Source organism: Peromyscus californicus, unplaced genomic scaffold (assembly GCF_007827085.1).
Source record: "Peromyscus californicus insignis strain IS unplaced genomic scaffold, ASM782708v3 Scaffold_16__1_contigs__length_79575227, whole genome shotgun sequence".
Classification (NCBI taxonomy): domain Eukaryota; kingdom Metazoa; phylum Chordata; class Mammalia; order Rodentia; family Cricetidae; genus Peromyscus; species Peromyscus californicus.
Window position 1 is genome coordinate 4750114 of NW_026294458.1, and position 24327 is coordinate 4774440.

At 44.2% G+C, this 24327-nt stretch overlaps 1 protein-coding gene and 1 non-coding gene across 3 annotated transcripts in view; one reads left to right on the forward strand and one right to left on the reverse strand.

Moving 5' to 3' along the window:
* Positions 1 to 15623, forward strand: part of Ehhadh (enoyl-CoA hydratase and 3-hydroxyacyl CoA dehydrogenase) — a 43343-nt gene extending 27720 nt beyond the window's left edge. For both annotated transcript variants that reach the window (XM_052740092.1, XM_052740093.1), the window contains 4 exons: positions 1163 to 1274; positions 4342 to 4446; positions 11199 to 11540; positions 13560 to 15623. In XM_052740092.1, coding sequence (XP_052596052.1) covers positions 1163 to 1274; positions 4342 to 4446; positions 11199 to 11540; positions 13560 to 14821 — 1821 coding nt within the window. In that variant the 3' untranslated portion in view covers positions 14822 to 15623. The remainder of the gene's footprint in view (positions 1 to 1162; positions 1275 to 4341; positions 4447 to 11198; positions 11541 to 13559) is intronic.
* LOC128112336 (U6 spliceosomal RNA) lies at positions 527 to 632 on the reverse strand. Its single transcript, XR_008218955.1, has one exon. It is a non-coding gene; the product is annotated as a U6 spliceosomal RNA (small nuclear RNA).
* Positions 15624 to 24327: the final 8704 nt, after the last annotated feature.

The window sequence follows — 24327 nt, forward strand, 5'->3', positions numbered from 1 at the left end:
TGGACAATCCTGACCAACAACTCAAACAGAGACTTCTCATGTCTGGTTTTGGGGTTTCTGTTAAATTGTCTGTGACTCTTGTGGGTAGCATTGTCAGCCCAGATGGGGAAATACCGTTTAAACTATATATGTACACATAGATACAGATTCATATGTGTTATGTGTAATTTTGGGCAGAGAGATAATAGTATGATGCCTTATGACTTTTTCAGACATCTGTGTATGTGCATGTATGTGTGTGTTGGCATTTGGCCTGCATGTGTGTCTGTGTGAAGGAGTCAGATCCACAGGAACTGGAGTTGCAGACAGTTGTGAGCTGCCCTGGGAACTGAACCCAGGTCCTTTGGAAGAGCAGCCAGTGCTCTTAACTGCTGAGCCCCCTTTTCAGACATCTTTACTATTGGTTTAGCCTTCTCCCCTTTTATTCTGTTTTTTATCTCCTTCCCCCTTCCTAATTAAAATTCCCCCCGGTTTTTCCTATGTCCCCCTTCAAATCACTTGTACCTCAATGTTCTCTTCTCTATTGAAAAATAGGGAACGCTTCATGAACATGTGTGTCGTCCTTGGCAGCTCCCCCGCTAATCATCTCTGTATTGTTCCAGTTCGGGCGTGTGTGCTGCCAAAGTGAGCACCTGCCTTTTTACCATATCCATCCTGACGGGCATCACTTGTGTTTCATTGTGGCTCACGTCTACATCCCCAGTGGCGGATGATACTGAGTGCCATTTACCACTTGTATCCTTTCTTTGGGGGATTGTTTATTCAGATAATCAGCCCATTATTAGTTGGTTGTTCTTTTCTTGTTAGGTTGTGAATGTTCTTTGTAGAGTAGAGATACGGGAAGTTCTGTATCATTCTCTCCCTCCTCTGGATTTTGTCTTTATGTTCTGATGCTTGCAGGGACCTGAAAACTGCAGACTACTTTGTTATCTGAAAGGAGTACTGGTAGAGTCAAAGGAAAGAAATGTGCCCAAGCAAGGATGTGTGCAAACTGCAGAGCTCTGTTCATGTTATTAAAGGAGACAGCAGACACTGTGTGCCCTCTAGAGACGGTTGCTGATTTCAGTGAAGCTGTTTTTTATGGTGTAGAAAGTCCTGGGCACACTAAAATCTCAATACATTGTCTCACTATGGTGGCCTTTCTGCCTTTAATGTCATGTAGGCTCGTGTTGGCTTTCCAGAAGTCACACTGGGAATTCTTCCTGGTGCCAGAGGAACCCAGCTTCTCCCCAGACTCATTGGAGTTCCTATTGCTCTCGACTTAATTACCTCAGGTTAGTAGAAACCTCAGCTATGATTTGGATCAATGTAAAGAATGAGACCAGCATCTAAAAAGTCTGGTCTTGGTCACTTACTGCCCACACAGGTTCTAAGGAGGCTATTTTAATTTCTCTGACTCTAAATTTTATCATCTGTAAAATAGAAACAATGATTTTCCTGAGCACTTCCTAAATGTTTCCACAAAGAACCCATGTGAGAGCCTTCTAAAGGAAAGTACATGCACAGGGCCCCTCTGTTTGGGGTTCATGTTGTAGTCTGTGTTATTCATCGACTACATATTCATGCAGGAACCATACTAATCAGACCTGGTTTAGAAAGTTGAATGTCTGGGGCTGTGGTGTAGCTCAGTTGGTAGGGTGCTTGTCCAGCATGTGTGAACCTGAGTTGGTTCCTTGGCACTGGATAAAACCAGGTATGGTGATTGGTGACTACTATCCTAGCACTCAGGAGATAGAGGCAGGAAGATGCAGCTCATCTTCAGCCATATAGTGTGCTCAGGGCCAGCAGGACATGGGAGGGAGGGAGGGAGGGAGGGAGGGAGGGAGGGAGGCAGGCAGGCAGGCAGGCAGGCAGGCAGAATATCCAAAAGAATTAAAACTAGAATTTTCAAGTTCAGGTACCAGTGTTTGAATTATTCATTTTCAAGGTATTAAGATGATAGTTTAAATGAAAGTGTTTCTTTTTGAGTGGGGAATATGAGCCAAACACTTGACTTTCAGTTGAGGTGAGGCTGGAAGACAGGACATGTACAGGTATTTACTCCAAACAAGTGTGGTTAATCGTAAGCCTGTGGGCAGTCTTCCCAGGAGGACAGTAGCAGTGCCCACCAGAGGGTGCCGTAAAGACTGTGTAGCTTACCACAGTGAGCTTGGACGTGGCACGAACTCCCTGTCCCTTAGCTCTAGCCTGATATTGCTGTTTCTCTCTTTTCTTAGTAAGACTCAGACGAGCAATAAACATAGCCAAGTCTAAAATTCATTTATTGTAATGAAAAGTTGTGTTAGTGTGTCATGAATTGGTCATCGTTTTAAAATTATTTCATTCAGAAACCTTCCTAAGGTTCTTGGCTTTAATTTCCACTACAGCAAACATTGACAGATACCACCTACATAGATAGTAGCCTTTTGGAGTCCTTCACAATTTCTAAGAATGTAAAGGAATGAAAAATGTTTAGAGCCAATAATAGAGATCCATATGCTCTGATTAAAAAACTGACAGGAAAACATAGAACCAATAGTCTATATGAACTAAAAATAGCTTTGCTCTTTTAAATGAGATATGTGAAAGGAAAATTAGAAAAACTAGATGTATGGAATTGAAATTCACTCAATCAGGTTACACATTGTTTAATGAGAAGTATATTCAAAAGAACGTAAAGTATTTGGAGTGATTTTGATTTCTTTGGAGAATGCTTGTAATTCCGCATTCTGCAGAAATTCAAAGCACGTGAGACAGGTTAGTTCTTCAGCAAAAGACAAAACAAAGGAGAAGCTCAAAAGAAATAACCACGGTGGGAACTGAGTTTGCAAGCCCTGAGGTGTGCAGAAGTTAGCCTGTGAGGAAATTCATCAGGAAGGCAAGAGCACCTTGAGAAAAAGACAGGAAGGAAAAAGAGAAGTGAAGGAAGCTCTGGTTGGTCTTTGCCCACAGCACTCATTCACAAGATGCCTCTCTTTTAAACTCTGAGATTGACAAGTTTTGATTTGCGTAGCAAAGGCCCCTGTAAATCAGCAGGCAAGCTGGCACAGGAATCACACCCCTGTCCTCTTGAGTGGACAGTGTGATTTGGTGGCCTGGGTTGGCTTTAAAATGACATCTCAGGAAGGTTCCGTGAAGACATCGAAATGTTAAGTTTGAGAAAAATCCTTGGAGAAATTTGGGAGGACACATGCCAGAGCTGGCCGTGTGAGAGGCGTTCTCTGCTCCAGTCGCTTTGGGGTCCCCTGCAGCTCATCATGCAGCACCTTTGGGTTACAGCCTGCTAGACAGAGGTCCCATCTACACCGCCCAGGAGAGGACAAAGCCACAGGGGAGGCTTTGGGTTCAGCTCGCAGGGCCTTGTGTTTACTCATTAGTCCTTTGGAGCAGAACTGGGCCTCTGTGAAGGCGCTGGTAACTGAAAATGCCCCCAGGATATTCTGAGACTCAAGAGCTTGGCAACAGCCAGCCCCTCCCACAGGCAGCTCACACTCCCGTACCTTGTTGCCCCAGAGATTTTTGTAGTGCCCAGATTTCATTTTCTATGCCTTGGTCTTTCTGCTCTGCCTAAGCAGGTTCACGTACACTCACCCAAGTGTCCTTATACAGAGGACACTTGACATCATTCGCCTGCCCCACACTCCTCACTGGATGAGGAGGTCTGGAAGGCTATTGATGAAGCAGTTGCCAAGGAACCCTCCCTCAGCAGAGCATTGATGTTCCCACCAAGCTTGAGGTTAGGGCCACACTTGACTGCCAGGGCATTGAAGGAGCAGTCCTCTAAGTGTGTCTGCTGCGTTCTCAGCCTCCACAGGAAGCAGGGCTGCGAAGCTTGCCCTGCAGAGAGTCCACAACATAAGGCAGGGTCAAAAGAGACAAAACTCTGTCCGATTTCTCCTATGTAATTTTCAGTGTGCTTTGTGGAATGCCAGCTTAATCAACACGGTCTCCCCGTTCAGCCAACTAGCTCTGTATTCAGGGACTGTTGATCAGTGCTTTCCTGCTCTGTGGTAGGTACAAAGTAGATAGCCCTGTCTGTCTGGTGCTACTGCTTCTATCAGAAGCCAAAACTCAGCCAGTTCGCATACCTCCAGAGAGATTTACAGGGATCTCTACCTCTGTAAGCATCTAGAGGTAAACTTTTCATTTATCTAATATTCAGAATTACTATGGTAAACATAATTACCTCCATTTATCAGGGATGGAAAAAACAAAACATCAGCTACAGTGGTCAGGCTGGTCTTACGCGTTTTTCTTACTAATTGGTATATCCAGGAGTGGTCACCTTCACTGCTAGAGAGAACAATGCCCCGGTTCCTCCTCACGTTGGTCTTTAGCTTATTTTATTTCCTTTTGTTTCAGGAAGACATATTTCAGCAGGTGAAGCGCTCAAGCTTGGCATTCTGGATGCAGTTGTGAAGTCAGACCCAGTTGAAGAAGCAGTCAAATTTGCTCAGAAGATTATAGGTAAACAATAGTTTTTAAAAAATAGCACAAGATTGGGAATAAGCTAAATGTGCTTTCTAATGAGGAACTCCCTAACTATCTAATGAGGCATCCATGGAGTAGAATGTAGCCAAGCTTCAAGGCTACATCGATCTGGCATAAACTCCACAGTCTGTCGTATTAGGTAACGAAAAGAACATTGTTTTAAGTGGTGTTTTGCCAATGGTGTAACAAAAAGCAGGGGGTGAGTGGAGAGAAGGTGTATATGCTGAGAGTGGGCTAGCGTGCTGCAGTCTGTGCCTAAAGTCTTCCAGAAGCAGTCACAGGAAATGAAGTGACCGCTTCTGGGAGTGGAACCAGACATTGCTGAAGTTTTAAGGACATGGTTTATAGTTTGTTCTGCTGAACCTGGAGATATCATACTCTGAGTGTTCTTCTGGCTGAAAAACAGAATTAAGTTGAAACAAGGAACATACATGTAGCTGGTCCACTAGAGGACAGAGCCTGCAAGGCCTTCAGAGAGTTCATGGCCTCCGGAGTTTCTCCAGAGTTTGGACATGTGAGTTCTGTCCCTGCTGGACTTGTGGACCAGTGGTGTTCCTTCAAATGTCCCTTTAGTACTCACCTACAGAATTGTTTTGGCTTTTTAAATTTTATTTCTGTTTGTTTGTTTGGTTGGTTGGTTTTGGTTTTTTGTTTGTTTGTTTATTTTATTTTATTTATTTAAAACTGTGCCTTTAAGCTAGGAAAAATAAAACTGGGACTGGTGATAACTCTGGGACATGAGTGGAAAGCCACAGCCCAGTTCCCAATAGCCTTCCTGCCAGAAGTCACAATGGAAACAAAATCCATTCGATAACTTCTGTGGGAAGTTTATGGAGGCCACATGCTCTCACTGAGCAGGAAGAAGCTAGCAATTGTTAAGAAAATACTTATGGGGATTGCTGGGCTCCAGGCAGAATGGAGTGTGTGCCAGTCTCTGCTTGGCGACAGAGAAAGCTCGGGGTCATTCCCAGACGTTCCTGTGAAAGCTCATTGGCTGCCCCTCCAGTGACCATTTTTCAATCCAAAGTCTTTTCTATGGTCCAGCTAGCTGGGTGTTTAGTGTAGAGGCAGCACTCACGCTATAAGAGTGAGGTACTGATGGGAAAATGCTCCTGACTCCTAGAGGGTGTTCTCTCTGTGTGGGGGCACTTCCCCGCTATGCTCTGCCTCCCAGGCTGCTGCCACAGCCCTGTGCTCCCAGGAGGGCTGCTTGGCCTGTGAGCACTCACTCGCACAATCTGCTTGTAGAGAGCACCCCGGGCCATTCTTGGAATCAAGTTCATACTATGGGGAAGTCTGTCCTTACATGGTTTCCCTGGATTCTGCTCTGAGAATTGAGTTACTTCAAACAGGATAAGGACCAAGGTCTACTACACTTACACCATGATCCGGCGGTGTTTATTCCTTTCAGCTTTTAAAGTTATTTCTAAACATTAAATTCAAAAGTTTACAAAACGAAATGATGGCTGGTCTCAGCAACCTTACATAGTTTGTCCACTGGGTGGCGCCCCAAAGTTGAGGCATTGTCTGCTTTAATACTTAAGTTGCCTGTGGCTCTGGCTTCGATGAGTTAAATGTGACTCACTGTTTTACATTTTCGTCATGAAGAGAGGATGGAGATGAGTAAAGTAGCTTGTTATGTACTAATATTTCAGTGGTGAGGATCTGTGAAACCGTGGGTTTGATTCCAATTCCAAGAAGGAAAAAAAGTCCATAAAAATTTACATCTATTTTATATCTATAGCTATTTAGAATTCATACGAGTAGATACAGTAAATGTAAGGAGATAATAATGACAAATGAAAAAAAAGCTTTTCACAAAAGTTACTATTCAGTTTTTGTTTTTACTGTGGTGTGGTTTTCTGTTTGTCTGCTTGTTGGTTTGGGGTTGTTTTTGTGGAGAGGCTCATAGGGAATGGAACTCTGGGCTTTGCACATATGTGACAGAGATATGTCACCAGCCATTGTTTTATTATTTTTTTTCTAGCTTAGGATATGCTAGTTTCCCCAGGTACTTCTAATTTTGGGATGTGTTTGCATTTTGTTCAGCTTTATGTATTTCTTCGTTGTATGGATCATAATTGACTCTGTTTACAATTCTCCATTTAAGTAGTAATCTAGATGAAGAACAGTTAGAATGTTCCCTGAACTTCTCTGATGTTCGTTTATGCACAGCGAAATTCACTCATTTAAGCCTAGAGTTTGGTGAGTGTTGGTAATAGTTGTGTGATTACTGTAAAATGGCCTCTGGCTCGACGTCAGGGGATAATGATGGCCACGTGGACCACAACAGCTCTTCTTTTGATTTTCACGTCTCTAAAAAGGAAGGGCTCCACAAAGTTAGCTGACTTCTGGCCATATTCTGAGAAAGCAAAGGCCATGCTGGTTGGAATCTCAGTGTTTGGTCCTTGCTCCAACCAAGCACATCCACTATGTCTGTTTTGGGCTTCAGTGAATAGAATCCCATGGAAAATGCTAGAACTTTTACATTGCTGTGGAGGTTTTGGTTTTTTGTTTCTTCTTTGTTTGTTTGACCTGAGCACAGCTGTTTGAAATCTTACTATTTCAGGCTGGGGATGATAGGATGCTTACCTAACATGTAGGGGTCCCCAGGTTCAGTCCCAGCCCCCATAAAGCTGTGGGTGTTAGCACACTCCTGTAATCTTTGCTCTCTGGATGGAGGCAGGAGGGTAGCAGGCTGTTCTTGGCCATGTAAGATCCAGTCTCCTTGTTGAAGATAGATCTACTAGGGGAACAGTAGAAAAGCTGGGTAGCCTAAGAATATCTTGCTATTTGTGATTTATTATCTCACAAAACACACCAGTTAGCGATGTCTACTTTCCATTTTATTTAAGGTCTTACTGTAACATGAATCTTAAAAGGTCTTATAATAAAAAACCCAGATCTAGATATTGGGGTGAAAGCTGAAAGTTCAGAGAAGCAGAACAGCCAGCCACTAGCTTACCTCTACAAAATCCTCAGCCTCAAGAGAATGAGTTCCTGTTTCCTCACGCCTTATATACCTTTCTGTGTCCTGCCATATTACTTCCTGGGATTAAAGGCGTAAGTTAGCACTGCCTGGTTCTGTTTCTCTCATGTAGTCCAGTGTGACCTTGAACTCACAGAGATCCAGACGGATCTCTGCCTCCCGAGTGATAGGAGTAGAAGTATGTGCCACCACTGCCTGACCTCTATGTCTAATTTTGTGGCTGGCTCTGTCCTCTGATCCCCAGGTAAGCTTTATTGGGTACACAATACATCATTACACTTCTTTTTATGCGTCCCTGCTTCCTCTCTCATTTGCTTTTAAATGCAGCTATTAGTATGCAGTCATTTGACAAAACAAAATTGGTGGATTGACTTGATGGTCAGGTTCATAAACAACCAACACCTCATTAAATGTGTGTTTATACGTGTGTGGGAGTTTACTTCTCCATCTTTACTATGTCGGGATTTTCTATCACATAGCCTGCAGCCTATTGCCTCATCCACTACTCAAACGTTGAATTGAAAAGCCAAAAAAGAAAAGATGTGAAGCTTTCATTTTTCCCCTCCCATGAGTGAGGAGAATGCTTCACATTATAGTCAGTATTTTGGAGCAAGTGATGATCCGGAGGGAGTTGAGGAGCTGTTGTGCCCACGGTGTGCATTTTCTCTATAAACCTAACGCTGAGTCCTGGAGAGTTGACTATGGAAGTTCATTAAACAGCTTCATACAAAACCTTCCAGACTTCGGAGACACAAGAGATAGGGCAGAGCCGCCACGTAGAACTAACTCCTTGACTCTCCTGAGGAAGGGAGGGCTTGTAAAATGCTGTGTATTTCCACTTGCCTGTGACCAGCAGAGGCCTGGCAAACCCACAGGTGAGAACTCCTGGTCCCCACCACATGTTGCTGGTGTGAAGCTGGGCACAGGGAGCATCCATCTGGGAGTCCCAGCTCAGGAACGATGCTCTAGGGAGTTGGTTCATTTGTGGGTTTGGGTTTTCTCTTTTAAGATTTTATCTTCTATTTTATATTATGTGTATGTCTGTGTGGGTTTGTGCACATGAGAGCAGTGCCTTCAGAGGCCAAAGAGGGCATCAGATCCCCTGGAACTGGAGTTACAGTGGTTGTGAGTCACCCTACACAGGTGCTGGGAGTAAAACTCAGGTCCTCTGGAAGAGAGAGCAGCAAGCACTCTTAACCGCTGAGCCATTTAACCACAGAGCCATTTCTGCAGCCTCTGGTTTTGTTTTGGAGTTAGAGTCTCTAGGCCAATGCTCGATCTTCCTGTCTCATTGTCTCAAGTTCCGGGATGTTAGTCATACACCACCATCCCTCTAACGCTCTGTTCTTGTCTATGTAATGAGCTCAGGCCCTTTGCCCTGGATATTTGATCCATTTTTAACAGTGCTGTTTCTGTCCAAAGACTTTTGTTAATTTGGATATTGTGGCTTTTAAGAATTCTTAATGCTTTCCTTGGTCTTTCTCTTCATTTTACCATTTGCTCTTTGTAAATTATTTTTGCTTTGAGAGTGAATATATGTATGGCCATGTTTCGAAAGAATGGAGTGACCCTATCCTACACAGGAGGCCTCCTCTTGACGTGCCACCCGCCCATGAGTGGCCTTCCTGAAGTTGATGATGCACAGATGTTCTGTCAGTCATTTGTGGAGCCTCTAACGTGGGTGTAGCACATTGGGTCAGGGTAAGAAGAAAGTAGTCATTTGTGTCTGAGGAAACAATTTATGTAAGCATGGGCTGTCTGTAGGCAGACTGACAGTCTCTTCCTGCCAGATTGGCAGAAGGGTGTAGGTGAGATTGTGTACTTCTGAAGGATGACCCACTTGCTTTGTCAAACTTGTGGGCAGAGCCTAGGGTAGAAGGGAGTGATTTCATTCCCGCCTTCCTATTCTCCCCAGCAGCTGATGACGAGCTGGCCAGCATTGCCCCGCCCCCCATCAGTGCCTGCTCACTGTGTAGGTGCTGTGTTTCTCCTTGGTGTCCTGAGGGACCTGCCAGAAACCACAGCTGTCCTCCAGAAGTAACTCCCAGGGCTCAGATATGCTCAGGACCTCCGTGAGAGCGCACATCAAAGTCAAGTGCTAATGGTTTTCAGATTGTCCTGTCCGTCTATGTCCTTAAACCAGTTTAACTGCATCTGTGATGGGAAATAGCCATTTGAACTTCTTCAACTTTTCAAAGACATCTGGTGTGCTGTGGTGTTTGAAGGCAGTTCTAGTCATGGAAGGAGCAACAGCAGCTTCAAGGATAGCTGTCCAGGTCTGCAGTGTCCTGTGTGGGTGAGGCGCAGCCCTGACACCCACCCTCCTTTCTTTTCCACTCCCCCCCCCCCCCCCCCCCCCCCCCGCCACATCTGTTCTCTTCCTGTTCCCTCTTCTGGCCTGTCTTCACTGGCCACCCATGGATAACGCCAGCTGTGGACTGCCCAGGCCTCGTCTTCCTCAGCCCCCAGCACTGAGGATAAGCGATAACTAAGTGATGGCTACAGCTCCTTGTTCTCCAAAGGAGCGAGGGGAGGAGGAGCCACACACTGCTAAACCCTGTCTACATTCCTGTGCTAAAAAATGCCCTTTACATGCGATAGGCTAGCATTCACTTAAAACCCTCTCACAGCTACGAGCAATTAATATTTGCGTGTTTGAGTCATGGTCTTGCATTCAGCTTTAAGAACCAGGATGAGACTGCAGAAGCCCAAGGACACATGATGCTATCCAGGCCATTCTCTTGGTCCCTTGGACACTCGTTAGCACACGACTGTCATGCTTTGTGTCCTTCTGTAGTGGACATATGTCATAAGCTCTGGTTGGTTCTCTGTCTAACTCCCTTAGGTGGACATTTGTGCTATAACAGTTCATTCTTGAGATGGCAGCCCTTTTTAGAACACATTTTGTGGTATGGCTAATTAATTTGATGTATTTTTATCTGATTTTTAAAACCATTTCATTGAATCATTTAATAAAATTACAGAATCATAAGATTCTGGTACCTAACTCAAGGTCACAGAGACGTTCCTTTGTTGTTGTTGTTGTTTACCTAGAAAATTGTATAGTATTAGGAGTTCAGTAGAATTATAATTCATTTTGAGGTGCATGCTTCACAAGGAACAGAGTTCTTAGTACCTGCATATTCAGTTAGTTATCCCACTGTGCATCCAGGTATTCCACCTGCGTATCTAGTTATCCAATCTCCTTTTTTGGGGGAAAAAAGACTTTTCTTCCCCCTATCGATTATCTTCCCTCCTGTACTGAAAATCAATGCACTGTATTAGAAGAATGTATCAATGAACTTTCAATTCTCTTCTGTCGCCTGTCATTACATCTTATTACATTCCTGTCTGTTCATGGCATTTTGAGGGTATTGTCATTATTAGGAAAGGGATTTGAATAATTTTGAATATATGATATTAACTACGAACTGTCCTATTTGGACTCACTGACAAATTAATATTTAATCTATTATAAAGTTGTCTTGACCTCAGAATAAAGAGAGAATGAACCTTTCATGCCTGAATTAGTAACTTAATACTTTAGAACTTGGAAATTTTGCTTTGTGGTCTGATGTTACTAAGGTAGCAGATTTTGGAATTAGTGTTTCATTAAACAATAATGCATAGTGTCTAGCTGGGTCGTTGGAACCATGTACCATTCATTGTGCAGCTGCTGTGGGGTCCTGTTCCCTCTCTGTTACACTTGCAGTGTTCTAATCTTTGCAATTTCTTTCAGATAAGCCTCTAGAACCCCGCAGACTCATAAACAAGTCAGTCCCAAGCTTGCCCAACATGGACGGTATTTTCGCGGAAGCCATTGCCAAGGTACAAAAGCAGTTCCCTGGCCAGCTGGCTCCAGAGACTTGTGTCCGTTCAGTCCAGGCCTCCGTGAAGTACCCCTATGAGGTGGGCATTAAGGAAGAAGAAAAGCTATTTATGTACCTTCGGGCCTCAGGACAGGCCCGAGCCCTGCAGTATGCCTTTTTCGCTGAAAAGTCTGCAAATAAGTGGTCAACTCCCTCAGGAGCCTCTTGGAAAACAGCGTCTGCACAACCAGTCTCGTCGGTTGGCGTTCTGGGTAAGCGCATTCTTCAAACCTGCACGTTTCTTTAAATCAATTGAGAATTTCATACATGCGTAAATTATGTTTGGACCAAGTCCTTTCCTCCACCCCTTCCCTTCAATTCCTCTCTTAGCCTCCCGACCACTATTTTCTTTCAGTTCCATGTGCTCTCTCTCTTTTTTAAAATCACACAGGTGTCTTAGTGCTGCATGGGTGTGAGGCACGGTCGCCTCCCGAGAGGGTGGGCTCATCCTAAAACTGACTCTCCCTCTGCCAACAGCCATCAATGGCCAGTAGCCCTCAGCCGGGGGTCGGACTTCCTGCGCCCCTCCCCTGTATGCTGGATTTCTGTCCACTTGATCTGTCGAAGCTCTTGGGAGTCTGTCAGAGGTGTTTCCAGTTCAGATGCACAAATGCACTGTTGTGTAAAAAAAAACAAAAAAAAACAAAAAAAAACATCTCATTTCAAATGTCACTCGACTGGGGCTGTTGGATGCTAAATTCTTGGTTGAACTTAGTGCTCACGTTAGCTTTTGTTAATTCTCCACATAGTACATGAACCCTCTCCATCCTGTGGGTCAGCCCCAGGGACCTTTCAACAGTAGCAGTCCCATCCACACATAGGCCGTAAGAGTGGAGTTTACGTCTGACTCTGTCTGCTCCATCTGCTTTGAATACTTTGGCATAACTATTGAAATTGGGAAGAGTGACTTCTCCAATTTTTTAAAATACTGTTTTGACTCTTCTTGCATTTCTGTATGAATTTTAGAATCTACTGTTAATTTACACAAAAAAGTTGGGATAGCCCAGAGCTTGCCTTGGTTCTACAGATCAATTTGATATTTCTTCTTAACAATGTTAACTTTTTCCCAGTCTGTGAGCCATGGATGTCCTTCAGTTTATTTAGGTCTTCTATGATGCTTTTTCCCCCTTTCTCTCCCTTTCGCTTTTCCTTCCTTCCTTCTTTATTTTTTCTTGTTTTCAATGTTAAGTCTCAAACTCAGGGCCTTGTGCATGCTAGGCAAGTACTTTAACACCAAGCAACAAGATTTTCTTCAATAGTGTTTCATTAATTTTAATGCAGAAGCCTTCCTTTGTTAAATGCATTCCTTTAAGCGTATTATTTTTTGATGTTATCACAGGTAGAATTATTTTTCTTCTTTTCATACAGATTGTTCATTGCTAATGTGTGGGAATATATTTGGGGCTTGAGAGATGGCTCAGCAGTTGGGAGTACCTGGTTTGAAAGCACGAACATCAGAGTTTAGACTCCAGCACCCATGTAACCCCAGCTTCAAGGGGGACAAAGGCAGGAGGGTCACAGGGCTTGCTGCCTTCCAGACGAGGTGACAAGACACAAGTCCCCACCCTCTTAAGAGAGGAGACCCTGTTTCCAGAGGAATAGGCAGTGACAGACGAGGACACCTGTTTCCTCTGACACCTGCAACATGTACACACAGAGAAAGAAATGTTAAAGAGAACACAGTGGCTTTTATATGCAGGTTTTTATATCCTGGAACTTTACTGGGCTTGTTCATTAGTTTTAATAGCTTTTGTGTATACATGAATATGAATCCTACTGATTTTTATTTCCTCTGGAGCACTTAGCCATGCATGAACTCTTACTCAATACATTTATGTTCACTGACCAATCCTAATATTCTTTTTTTATTTTTTATTTTTTATTTTTTTGAGACGGATTTCTCTGTGTTGTTTTGGTTCCTGTTCTGGAACTCACTTTGTAGACCAGGCTGGCCTCCAACTCACTGAGATCTGCCTGCCTCTGCCTCCCAAGTGCTGGGATTAAAGGTATGTGCCACCACTGCCCAGTGGCCTCCAATCCTAATATTCTTAATCATCTTTGGTGCTAGGGACAGAAGCCAGGGCCTTGTGCATGATCAGCACACACTGTGGCAGTGAGCAGCAGCACTTTGCCCTGTCAATCTTTTAAAATGCCACTTTGCTCCAGTGCCTTCTACCAGTGTCCACCTGTTCAGCAAATGATGTTTTCTTTCCTTTGCTCTTAATCCATAGGCTTGGGAACAATGGGCCGAGGCATTGCCATTTCTTTTCTAAGGGCTGGGATCCCCGTGGTCGCTGTAGAGTTGGACCCAAAGCAGCTAGATCTTGCAAAAAGGATGATAACTGCCATCTTGGAAAAAGAAGCATCCAAAATGCAGCAGAGTGGCCGGGCTCCAGCAAGACCCAAACTTAGGTTCTCCTCATCCACAAAGGAGCTTTCAAGTGTGGATTTAGTGGTTGAAGCAGTGTTTGAAGATATGAACCTGAAGAAGCAGGTCTTTGCTGAACTGTCTGCCCTGTGCAAGCCAGGAACCTTTCTGTGCACCAATACTTCAGCCCTGGACGTGGATGAGATTGCGTCTTCCACGAATTGCCCTCAGCTGGTGATTGGCACCCACTTCTTCTCCCCAGCTCATATCATGAAGTTATTAGAGGTTATTCCAAGCCGATACTCTTCCCCCACTACCATTGCCACTGTTATGACCTTATCAAAAAAGATTGGAAAGATTGGAGTTGTTGTAGGCAACTGCTATGGATTTGTCGGGAATCGAATGCTGAGTCCCTATTACAACCAGACGTATTTCTTGTTAGAGGAAGGCAGTAAGCCAGAGGATATAGATGGGGTCTTAGAAGAGTTTGGTTTTAAAATGGGACCCTTTAGAGTGTCTGACCTGACAGGACTAGATGTGGGTTGGAAAGTTCGCAAAGGGCAAGGCCTTGCTGGACCTTCCTTGCCACCAGGAACTCCTGCCCGTAAGCGGGGCAATAGCAGATACTCCCCACTTGCTGATATGCTCTGTGAATCTGGGCGATTCGGTCAGAAGACCGGTAAGGGTTGGTATCAGTATGACAAACCACTGGGTCGGATTCACAAACCCGATCCCTGGCTTTCCAAGTTCCTGTCACAGTATAGAGCAACCCATCACATTGAACCGCGCTCCATCAGCAAGGATGAGATCCTGGAGCGCTGCTTGTATTCCCTTATCAACGAGGCATTCCGCATCTTGGGGGAGGGGATGGCTGCTAGCCCAGAGCACATTGACGTCATCTACTTGCATGGGTACGGGTGGCCAAGGCACACGGGCGGGCCCATGTTCTATGCTGCCTCAGTTGGGTTGCCCACAGTTCTAGAGAAATTGCAGAAATATTACAAACAGAACCCTGATATCCCCCAACTGGAGCCCAGTGACTACCTGCGAAAGCTGGTTGCCCAGGGAAACCCTTCCCTGAAAGAATGGCAAAGTTTGGCAGGACCTCACACCAGTAAACTGTGATTTAGGCTTCTGCATCTTGCCACACATGTTAGCATCTCTAAAATTTGCTCTGAGGTACAGACGATGATGATGATGATGATGATGATGATGATGACGATGATGATGATGATGATGATGATGACGATGATGATGATGATGATGATGATGATGACTGGTCAGCAAAAGCTCCTCTCTCTATCTTTCTACCTCATGATTCTATTGGTCAGATTTTAGGAATGCATTTCCTATGCCTCTGAATGTCTTTCTATCAGAAAAATTCAGTGAATATGTACTTACACTACCAAAAGAGTTCTCTCTTGACTTTTTGCCTTGTGTAACAAAAATTTGTACAAAATGCTGATAGTAGAGCTATTCCTAATAACCCCAAATTGACAACCCAGATGTGCCTAGCAAATCAACAAGAAGTGGCATATTCATGGAATTGACAATTTTCAGCCATGTGAAATAATTGACAAATGTTGTAACATGATGCTGAGTTGGGGCACTGCCCTGAGTAAGAGGAGGCGGGCAGAAAAGGCCACACATAATTTGGATATAGAGATGAAATTCCAGAATATACAGATCCATGGACAGACAGTAGATGAGTGGTCCAAGACTGTAATTGTTAGAAGTTAAAATTACTGCTGATGGATACAGAATATCTTTGGGGGGGGGGTGATAAATTTTTCTAAAATTACTCTAGTGGTGGTTCTGTAGTGCTACAAATATACCCAAACACACTAAGTTGAATGGTTCAAATGAACTATGTTGTCTATATATTATATATCTCAATAAAGTTAATCAAATTAATGGAAATAAGGCTTCTCATTATGTAAAGATGTTTTCATAGTATTTTCACCTATTGTAAGCAAAGTCATTGTGGTTTCTGATGGAGAACTCTCAAGTGAATGGAGTTTAAATATTCCATTGGAAAACAGCGTGGTGAGGGGTGGTGACGCCAACACAGGAGCATCAGAGGTTCAAGGGCTGGAGTGGGCAACAGGGAACCCCATCTCAAAGCTCACACAAGCAAGAAACCAAGAGTGTGACTTGCATTGTAAGTCAGTTTGGAAAATTTTAATAAGGATTATTAGCATTTGGGTAATTTGATTGGAATTCAGGGCATTCTAAAAGAATTCAGTGGGCGGCGGCTCAGCAGCCACGTGAGTCTGATACCACGAGTTCAATTTCTGGAACCCATGTAAAAGTGGAAGGAGAGAACCAACTCCACAGAGTTGTCCTCTGACCTGGACACATGTGGGATGCTGCGCACATACCCCCTCCATGATGATAAAAAAATTAAGCCTTATTTTCACCCTACACTAGCTGTTCTTCATAGACACCGGAAAAAACAATCTCACACTTTACATGGCAGCACAGAAGGACAAGGCTAGCCAAAACACTCTGAACAAACAGAATGCTAGGGGGAGAATCACATGCTTGATTATGCTACAGAACCGTCGTTATAAAAATGCCACGGTGCTGGCGCAAACGGGTACAGAGCTCAGTGGAATAGAATCGGGGACCTAAAAGTCCAGCTGCAGCTACTGATCTTTGACAAAGATGACAAAAAGATACACTGCAGAATGGACATCTTCAACAAATGATGCTGGAAAACCTGGTCATCAATATGCAGAGGAATGAAAACAGATTTTTTTTAATCTCTTATTTTGCATACACACACACACACACAGACAGACAGATTTTTTTATCTCTTATTTTGCACACACACACACAAACCCTCAACTCCATGCTGGTCAGTGGGGTTCCATGGACACCCAGACATGACAAGCCAGTGTCATTGCTCCCGGTTACCCTCCAGAACTCGACAGTAAGATCCTATTGCTGAAGACACTACATACTTGAATCAGAACACAGTGAAATCAAGCTGGTGCTGACCTGGAAGCTTCATCCCTGCCGGCTAGTTTTCATGGTGCTGGGAGGTGCTGTGCCTGTTACTGGAAGATACAAATAATCATCAGCCTCACCCAGCTGTGAACCCAGTGGCACATAACAATGACTGGCCTGACCAGATACATTCACTGATGCAACAGTGGCATGAATGTTGGGGTAACCAACCACTTTCTGCATGGATCTAAGACCTGCTCCGTGCAATGGAGCCCATACCTGTCACTGGGAATGGAGCCAAGAGCCAGTAGTTAGGTCATAGGCCCTAGGGGGAAACCTATACTATTCTGCTAAATGAAGATAGTATTAAATGACTCCTAGTGACTTTATTGCTATACCCATAGGTCAGTGTATCTCACAATCTTCAGAGAAGTTTCTTGCACTGCTTGGCAATTAGCACAGAGACCCCTCCCCACAACTGATCAATATGCAGAGAATTAAAAGACTGTGGAGTGTTCAACCCTAAATGGACATACATGCCACACATATAAAGCTCAGGGATTTTCATGGAAGAGGTGGGGGCAGAAAGAGTGTAAGAGGCAGAGGTGGTAGTGATAACTTCAAGGAAATGGTGTTTTCTGGATACAACAGGGCAGTTGCACATATAAGCTCACAATGATTGTGACAGTATGCACAACACTTCACAAAGCTCAAGCCAAATCACAGCATGTGTTGGGCCCCATAAGGCCCCGGCGTGAGGCCCAGTGTAACTTCCCGAGCCTAGCTCGAGTTTGGCAACCTGTCCTGGGACATGACTTCCGCATACAAGTGACTCAGCACTACCCAACCTAGAATCACCTCTGCCGAATAACTGCTGAGATGGCATCATCTCTTTGGTCCGCTATCCTCTCCTCATCCCCACCCCCCCATCACCCCAACCTATATAAGTTCACTCCTGATGCAATAAAGCGAGTTCCTAGCCGGGCGGTGGTGGCGCACGCCTTTAATCCCAGCACTCGGGAGGCAGAGCCAGGCGGATCTCTGTGAGTTCGAGGCCAGCCTGGTCTCCAAAGCGAGTTCCAGGAAAGGCGCAAAGCTACACAGAGAAACCCTGTCTCGAAAAACCAAAAAAATAAATAAATAAATAAAAATAAAGCGAGTTCCTGCTTCGGCAAGACTCCCGGCCCAGTGTGCTCCTCTCCAGTGGACGGGGGAGGTCTGGGCCGTCTGATACTCACCATCCTGCTCAGCCCCAGGGAGAGACTGGCTGGACCAGTCCTGCCTCCGTCCTACCTGTCAGTCAGACCAACAAGCATGGAGACCCAACATGGACACAAAATCCCACCAGTAGCCGGGCGGTGGTGGCGCACGCCTGTAATCCCAGCACTCGGGAGGCAGAGCCAGGCGGATCTCTGTGAGTTCGAGGCCAGCCTGGGCTACCAAGTGAGTTCCAGGAAAGGCGCAAAGCTACACAGAGAAACCCTGTCTCGAAAAACCAAAAAAAAAAAAAATCCCACCAGTAGCCAAGCTTCTGGAAGAGGGAGAATTGTGTAGGTGGAGTTTTCCTGTCTTACAGCTCCTCTCAGTCACTCAGAGGCTTAATATTAATTACAATTGCTCAGCCAATAGCTCAGACTTGTTACTAACAGGCTTATTACTAATCAGCTCATACATTTTAAGCTAATCCATACTCCTTATTTATGCTCTGCCACGTGGCGGTACCTTTATTAGCATGGCATGTTCATCTCCTGCTTCCTCTGCGTCTAGCTGGTGACCCCAGACTCCACCCTTCCTCACCCCATCATTCTCAGTTTGGCTTTCCCACCTAACTTTTATCCTGTTCAGCTATGGGCCAGTCAACTTCTTCATTAAACCAACCACAGCAACATATAGTCACACAGTGCACAGAGGAGCAAAGCAGAGTTGGTTTTCATTAATGGTGTGACACTGAGTAGGTTGACCACACTCCAGGGCACGCTCTACTTCCAAGAGTAGTTGAGCAACACAAATTGGATTTGGGTTTTTTACAAAAAGAAAAAAAGACTAGAAGTTGGGTGGATGAGGAGGTGAGAGTTGAGAGGAATTGAGGGAGAGAGGGTGAATATGGTCAAATTACGTTGTGTGGAATTCTCAAAGAACTAATCAAAAGCTTATTGGTTTTTTTTTTTTTTAAATCTCAACTCTAAATGGACAGAGGACCTCCATGTAAGACCTAATACTCTGAAAAAGTAGGACACATGCTTCCAGTGACAGGCACAGGTAAGGACTTTCTGACTGAGACTCAGGGAATCAGACCAACAGTCAGCAACTGGGACCTCGTGGCATCTGTACAGTAAAGGAAACTGTGAAGCCAGTGAATGGGAAGCACACACAGTATGAGAAAGTCTTTGCCAGCTATACACTGAAGAGGATGAGTGTCTAGAATATATAAAGAACTCAGGAGTAAACGTTAAGAAAATAAACAACCCAATTTAAATATTGGCTGTGGAACTGGACAGGAAATTCTCAAAAGAAGAAATAGAAATGACTAGGAAGCACTTGAATAGCTAGAAAGCCATCGGGGAAATGCAGATTAAAACTATGTTAAGACTCCACCTCACCCAGTCAGCATGACCATCATTAGTAATACAGATGATAACAAATGCTGATGTAGATATGGAGAAAGGGAGACCTTGCCACACTGATGGGGAGCAGGGAGTGCAGACTGGTGCGGTTTGGAAATCAGTCTGGAAATTTCTTTAAAAACAAGAAATAGAGCTGCCATGTGACCCTGCTACACCACTCCTGGGTACACACTCAACGGACTTAAATGCTTCTACAGAGTCACTTGAACATCTCCGTGCATTGCTGCTTTGCTCATAACAGCTGTGAAGTGGAATCAACCTAGATGGAACCAATAGAAGACTGTATAAGAAATGTGTGGTACATGTACACAATGGAATTTTTGTTTTGTTTTGTTTTGTTTTTAGAGACAGAATTTCTCCATGTAGTTTTGGTGCCTGTCCTAGATCTTGCTCTGTAAACCAAGCTGGCCTCGAACTCACAGAAATCCACCTGACTCTGCCTCCCAAGTGCTGGAATTAAAGTCATGAGCCACTGCCGCCTGGCCACAATGGAATATTACTCAGCTATAAAAAAATGAAATTTTCAGGTAAATGGATGGAATGAAAAAAATCACACTGAGTGAAGTCCCTCACTAAAATATAAACACAGTGCTTCCTCTCATATGAGATCCCAGCTTCAAATATTTTGTTTTGTGTGTTTAACTTGGAGCACAAGTGTAAGCAAAGCAACTCAAAAGGAGCCCTTGGGGCACATAAAGGAGGATGAAAGTCCCAAGGTGGAATACTGGGGACAGAAAGGCTTAAGCAGGGAAGAAAATGGGAATATAGGAAACCAGGGGGTGAAGAGAAGGACTGATCTCAAGGAAAGGGGTATGAAAAGCCACATGGAAGCCTACTATCTCATAACCCACCTTAAAAAAAATTAAGGGCCAGGTGCAATGGTGAGCACCTTTAATCCCAGCACTTGGGAGGCAGAGACAGGCTGATCTCTGTGGGTTCAAGGCCAGCCTGGTCTACACAGACAGACCTTGTCTCAGTCCATGGATCAATAAACAGAGGGACAGCAGAACACAGGTGACATGGAAGAGGAAAAAGGATACTGGCTGGGGGACCCTGCAGGTGTCAGGTAGAAAATGGACCTTAAAGAGGTGAGAATGAAAATTCAGGTCAGGTTGACTTTATAAACCTGAATCAAACTTCAGGGAGTCTGATGCCAGGTGGTTCATTGCCAGCACGTTTAAACACAGTACAATTTGGGAAAAGGTTTCCAGGCAACAGTCATTCCAAGTCCAGGTGCACAATAAAGTTTAGAGTGTGACTATATAGAAACTCCTTTGCAAAGCACATGTGACCATGGAGACGGTATCTATAAGACCCAGAATCCAGTGTGGTCTCTAACTGAGATAGCATAGAGGTCAGGCTATAAAATATATGTGACATCTCCTCTAAGGCTGGTGTTTTAGTTAGGGTTTTATTGCTGTGAAGAGACACCATAACCATGGCGACTTTTATAAAGGAAAACATTAAATTGGGGCTGGCTTACAGTTCAGAGTTTTAGTCCATTATCATCTCGGTGGGAAACATGGTGGTATGCAGGCAGAAGTGGTGCTGGAGAAGGAGCGAAGCGTTCTGTATCTTGAGCAGCAGGCAGGAGAAGGAGACCATGAACTACACTAGGGGTAGCTTGAGATTATGAGACCTCAATGACTGCCACCACAGTGACACACTTCCTCCAACAAGGCCACACCTCCTAATAGTGCCATTCCTTGTGGGCCAAGCATTCAAACACGTGAGCCTGTAAGGGCCATACCTATTCAAACCACCACATTCCACTACCTGGCCCCTATAGGCTTGTAACCATAACATAATGCAAAATTCATTTAATCCAACTTCAAAAGTCCACACAGTCTATCCCAGAGGGAGATCCCACAACTCCTTTCTTCTATCCTTGACTTTAAAGCCAGAACCACATGACCAAAGCTGCCAAATTCTGCTGCTTGCTGGGGCTGGAACACAACCCCCTCATTCAATTTATGTTTTCATTAGCTTTCTGTTTTGATGGTTTCCTTCACTGCCTAAACTTGGCTGTCATGGAACTTGCTCTGTAGACCAGGCTGTTCTTGAATTTAGACACCCAACAGCCTCTGCCTTCTGAGTGCTGGGATTAAAGACATTTGCTACCACACCCAGCTCTAAACTTTTCTTTAATTCCTTTTCACAAATTGGAAACTTAGCTGGGTGAGGTGTTGCCCTGAGGTCACCACTCCCTTTATTCCATTTACCTCTTTAATCTGTTTATCTCCTTGAACATAGGACTTAGCTCCATTCCACTTCCCGGTGCCCCTTTTTTCTTCAATCTGTATATTTTGTATTTTTCCTTGCTCAGCTTGCTCCTTTTCATTATAAATCTTCATAAAGATTGAACACTAGTAACCACATGATAGAGTCTATACTAGGCTGCTTTGAGATTTCCTTTGCCAATACAATTAATCCAAAACTCTCCACTTTGACCTCAGGCAGAATTTTAGGACTCGGGCAAAAAGCAGCCACATTCTTAGCCAAAATGTCACAAGAACAATCTAATTTAGACAACATACTAAAATTCTTGTCCTCTGAAACCTCTTCATCCAGGTCCCCACAGTTCAAATCACCCTTGGCACCACTGTTTTCCATGCTCATATGCCCCATTAAGCAGTGCCTAAAGCATTCCACTACTTTCCTAACCCAAAGTCCCAAAAACATGATCAGGTCTATTACAGCAATACCCCACTCTTGGTACCAACTTCTGTCTTAGTTTGGGTTTTATTGCTGTGAAGAGACACCATGACCATGGAAACTCCTATAAAAGAAAACATTTAATTTGGGCTGGCTTACAGTTTCAGAGGTTTAGTCTGTTATCATCATCATCATCATGGGAAACATGATGGTATGCAGGCAGACATGGTGCTGGAGAAGGAGCGGAGAATTCTACATCTTGATCTGAAGATAACAGAAAGAGACTTGAACCACACTAGGTGTAACTTGAGTAGACCTCAATGCCTGTCACCACAGTGACACACTTCCTCCAACAAGGCCACACCAACTCCAACAAGGCCACACCTCCTAATAGTCACTCCCTATGGGCCAAGCATTTAAACACATGAGTCTGTGTGACCATTCCTATTCAAACACCACAGATGGGTTCTATTAATTGGGAGCTAAAGATAAAGGTTGAGGAGGGAAGAGTCTGGGACAAACATTTAGGGTAAAGTCTGCCTTTATAACACAAAGCGGGTGAGGTCTGCCTCCACAGCTAGCAAAGAGATCACCAGGTCATTAACAATATCCACTCCCAACTTTCTGATCGAGAAAACAAGTATTTTATCTCCTCCATTGAAGAGAAGCCCCTCCCTGTTTAACATTCTTCATTTGCCTAGTGATCTTTGGGCAAAAAGACTTTTGTGCTCCCAACATCTCCTCCCTTCTAATTTTTTAAAAGAAAAAATAGTGGCCATAGTAGAGGCCATGGCAGAATATGTTGCCTCCATGGCTAGTCTAAAACTGTGGTCCTCAATTCACCCATCTCTAGATTAATTTCTGCTAATATTTTTTCTGCAATATTAGCAGTTTTACTAATCATCACAAGTTCTTGGGAGAGCTCTCTTAATTCTATTGATTGGTTGCAAAGATTTATTGAGCAAAATGGGTGTAATATGGCCTATTCCACATGACCCTTTACAAACAGTCCTTAGCACAGCAAAACAATCACGTGTCTCCTGTCACAGGTGTGTCTTTATCATCCCCTGACAAAAAACATTTGGATTCTGCATAGACAAGCTGATAATTAACATGTAATGCAGTCATTAAATAGAACAGCATCATTTGGGGAGTCAGTTGTATAATAATGTCTTTGCTGTTTCCTCAAAGTCTCAGATTGGTGAGTTAAAATCCTGATGTCTCCCCAAGTTACCAGCTTACTCTTCCTCCTGGGAACCTCCTCTTGATAGGCTGGTTTGTCATCTGCCTTTAGATGTTTCATTCATTTGGTGGTCTCTGGATGCCCTGAGCAGATGCATCAGATCAGGAGCCATCTGGGACTTCATTCATTTTCTGAAAATACACAGGCATAACCTCACCTCGATGTTAGAACGTTGGTCTCTCTCTTGTTTGGCATTTGCTTTAGGTTGTATCTCCTTTAGGGCAAATGCTTCTGGGCAGCAGAAAAAGCATTATCCATTATACACCTTACCTGTAGGACATAGAAAAAACCAATCTCAAACTTACTAGAAAACTTCCTCCTGGGTGGTCAGCTTTCATAATTCTGTCTGGGGAGAAAAGACACCAGTGGTCTTACCCAGTCCTGGACTCTACAAGCCGAAATACAACCTGCCAGGCAAAATGTCCCTGCTGATGCTATAGTGGCATAACTGTTACGGGGTAACAGATTTCTAATTGGATTTTGAGACCTGCTTCACAGAAGGAATTTCATGCCTGGTACTGTCATCCTGGTTAAAAGCCCATGGATGGGGAGGTCATAGGCCCTAGAATCTACTTTTGTTATTTTGCTAAGTGGTCTTGCTCTCAAACTGCCTTCTAAATATTTATGCTTATAACCATAGACTTGGCTTCTCTTAGCTTTGGTCAGAGAGGCTTCTTTTTAAAGTGGGGAGCAGCCAGTGCAAAAAAATACATAACTTGCCAAAGTGCTGAGAATAAGAGACTGAGTGCTCAACCCTTAATGGGACATCTATATTAACCCCACTACCACCAAGGCTCCGGGAACACAGCAGAAAAGAAGGCAGAAAGAAGGAGGGTGGGAAGACATGCTACAGGGTGCATGTTCTTTCTGGTCATGACATGCTATTGCAATCATGGACTCAGAAGCTGCGGTTGCCTACACAAGATCAGGCCAGCAAAATCTCAGCATAGGTGCTCTCCAGGCCCCACCCATTACCGAGGAGCTACTGGCAGTGCATGGTTGTTGGAGAGGGAGAATTATTCTACTTTGAAGTGTGGTCGGTTTCCCTTGGAGCCTGGACTCAGTGGGCGATCAGAGAGAGAGGCAGGCAGACAGACAGACAGACAGACAGAGACAGAGAGTTGGGAAGGTCTGTGTTGGAGGCATTGGGGAAATAG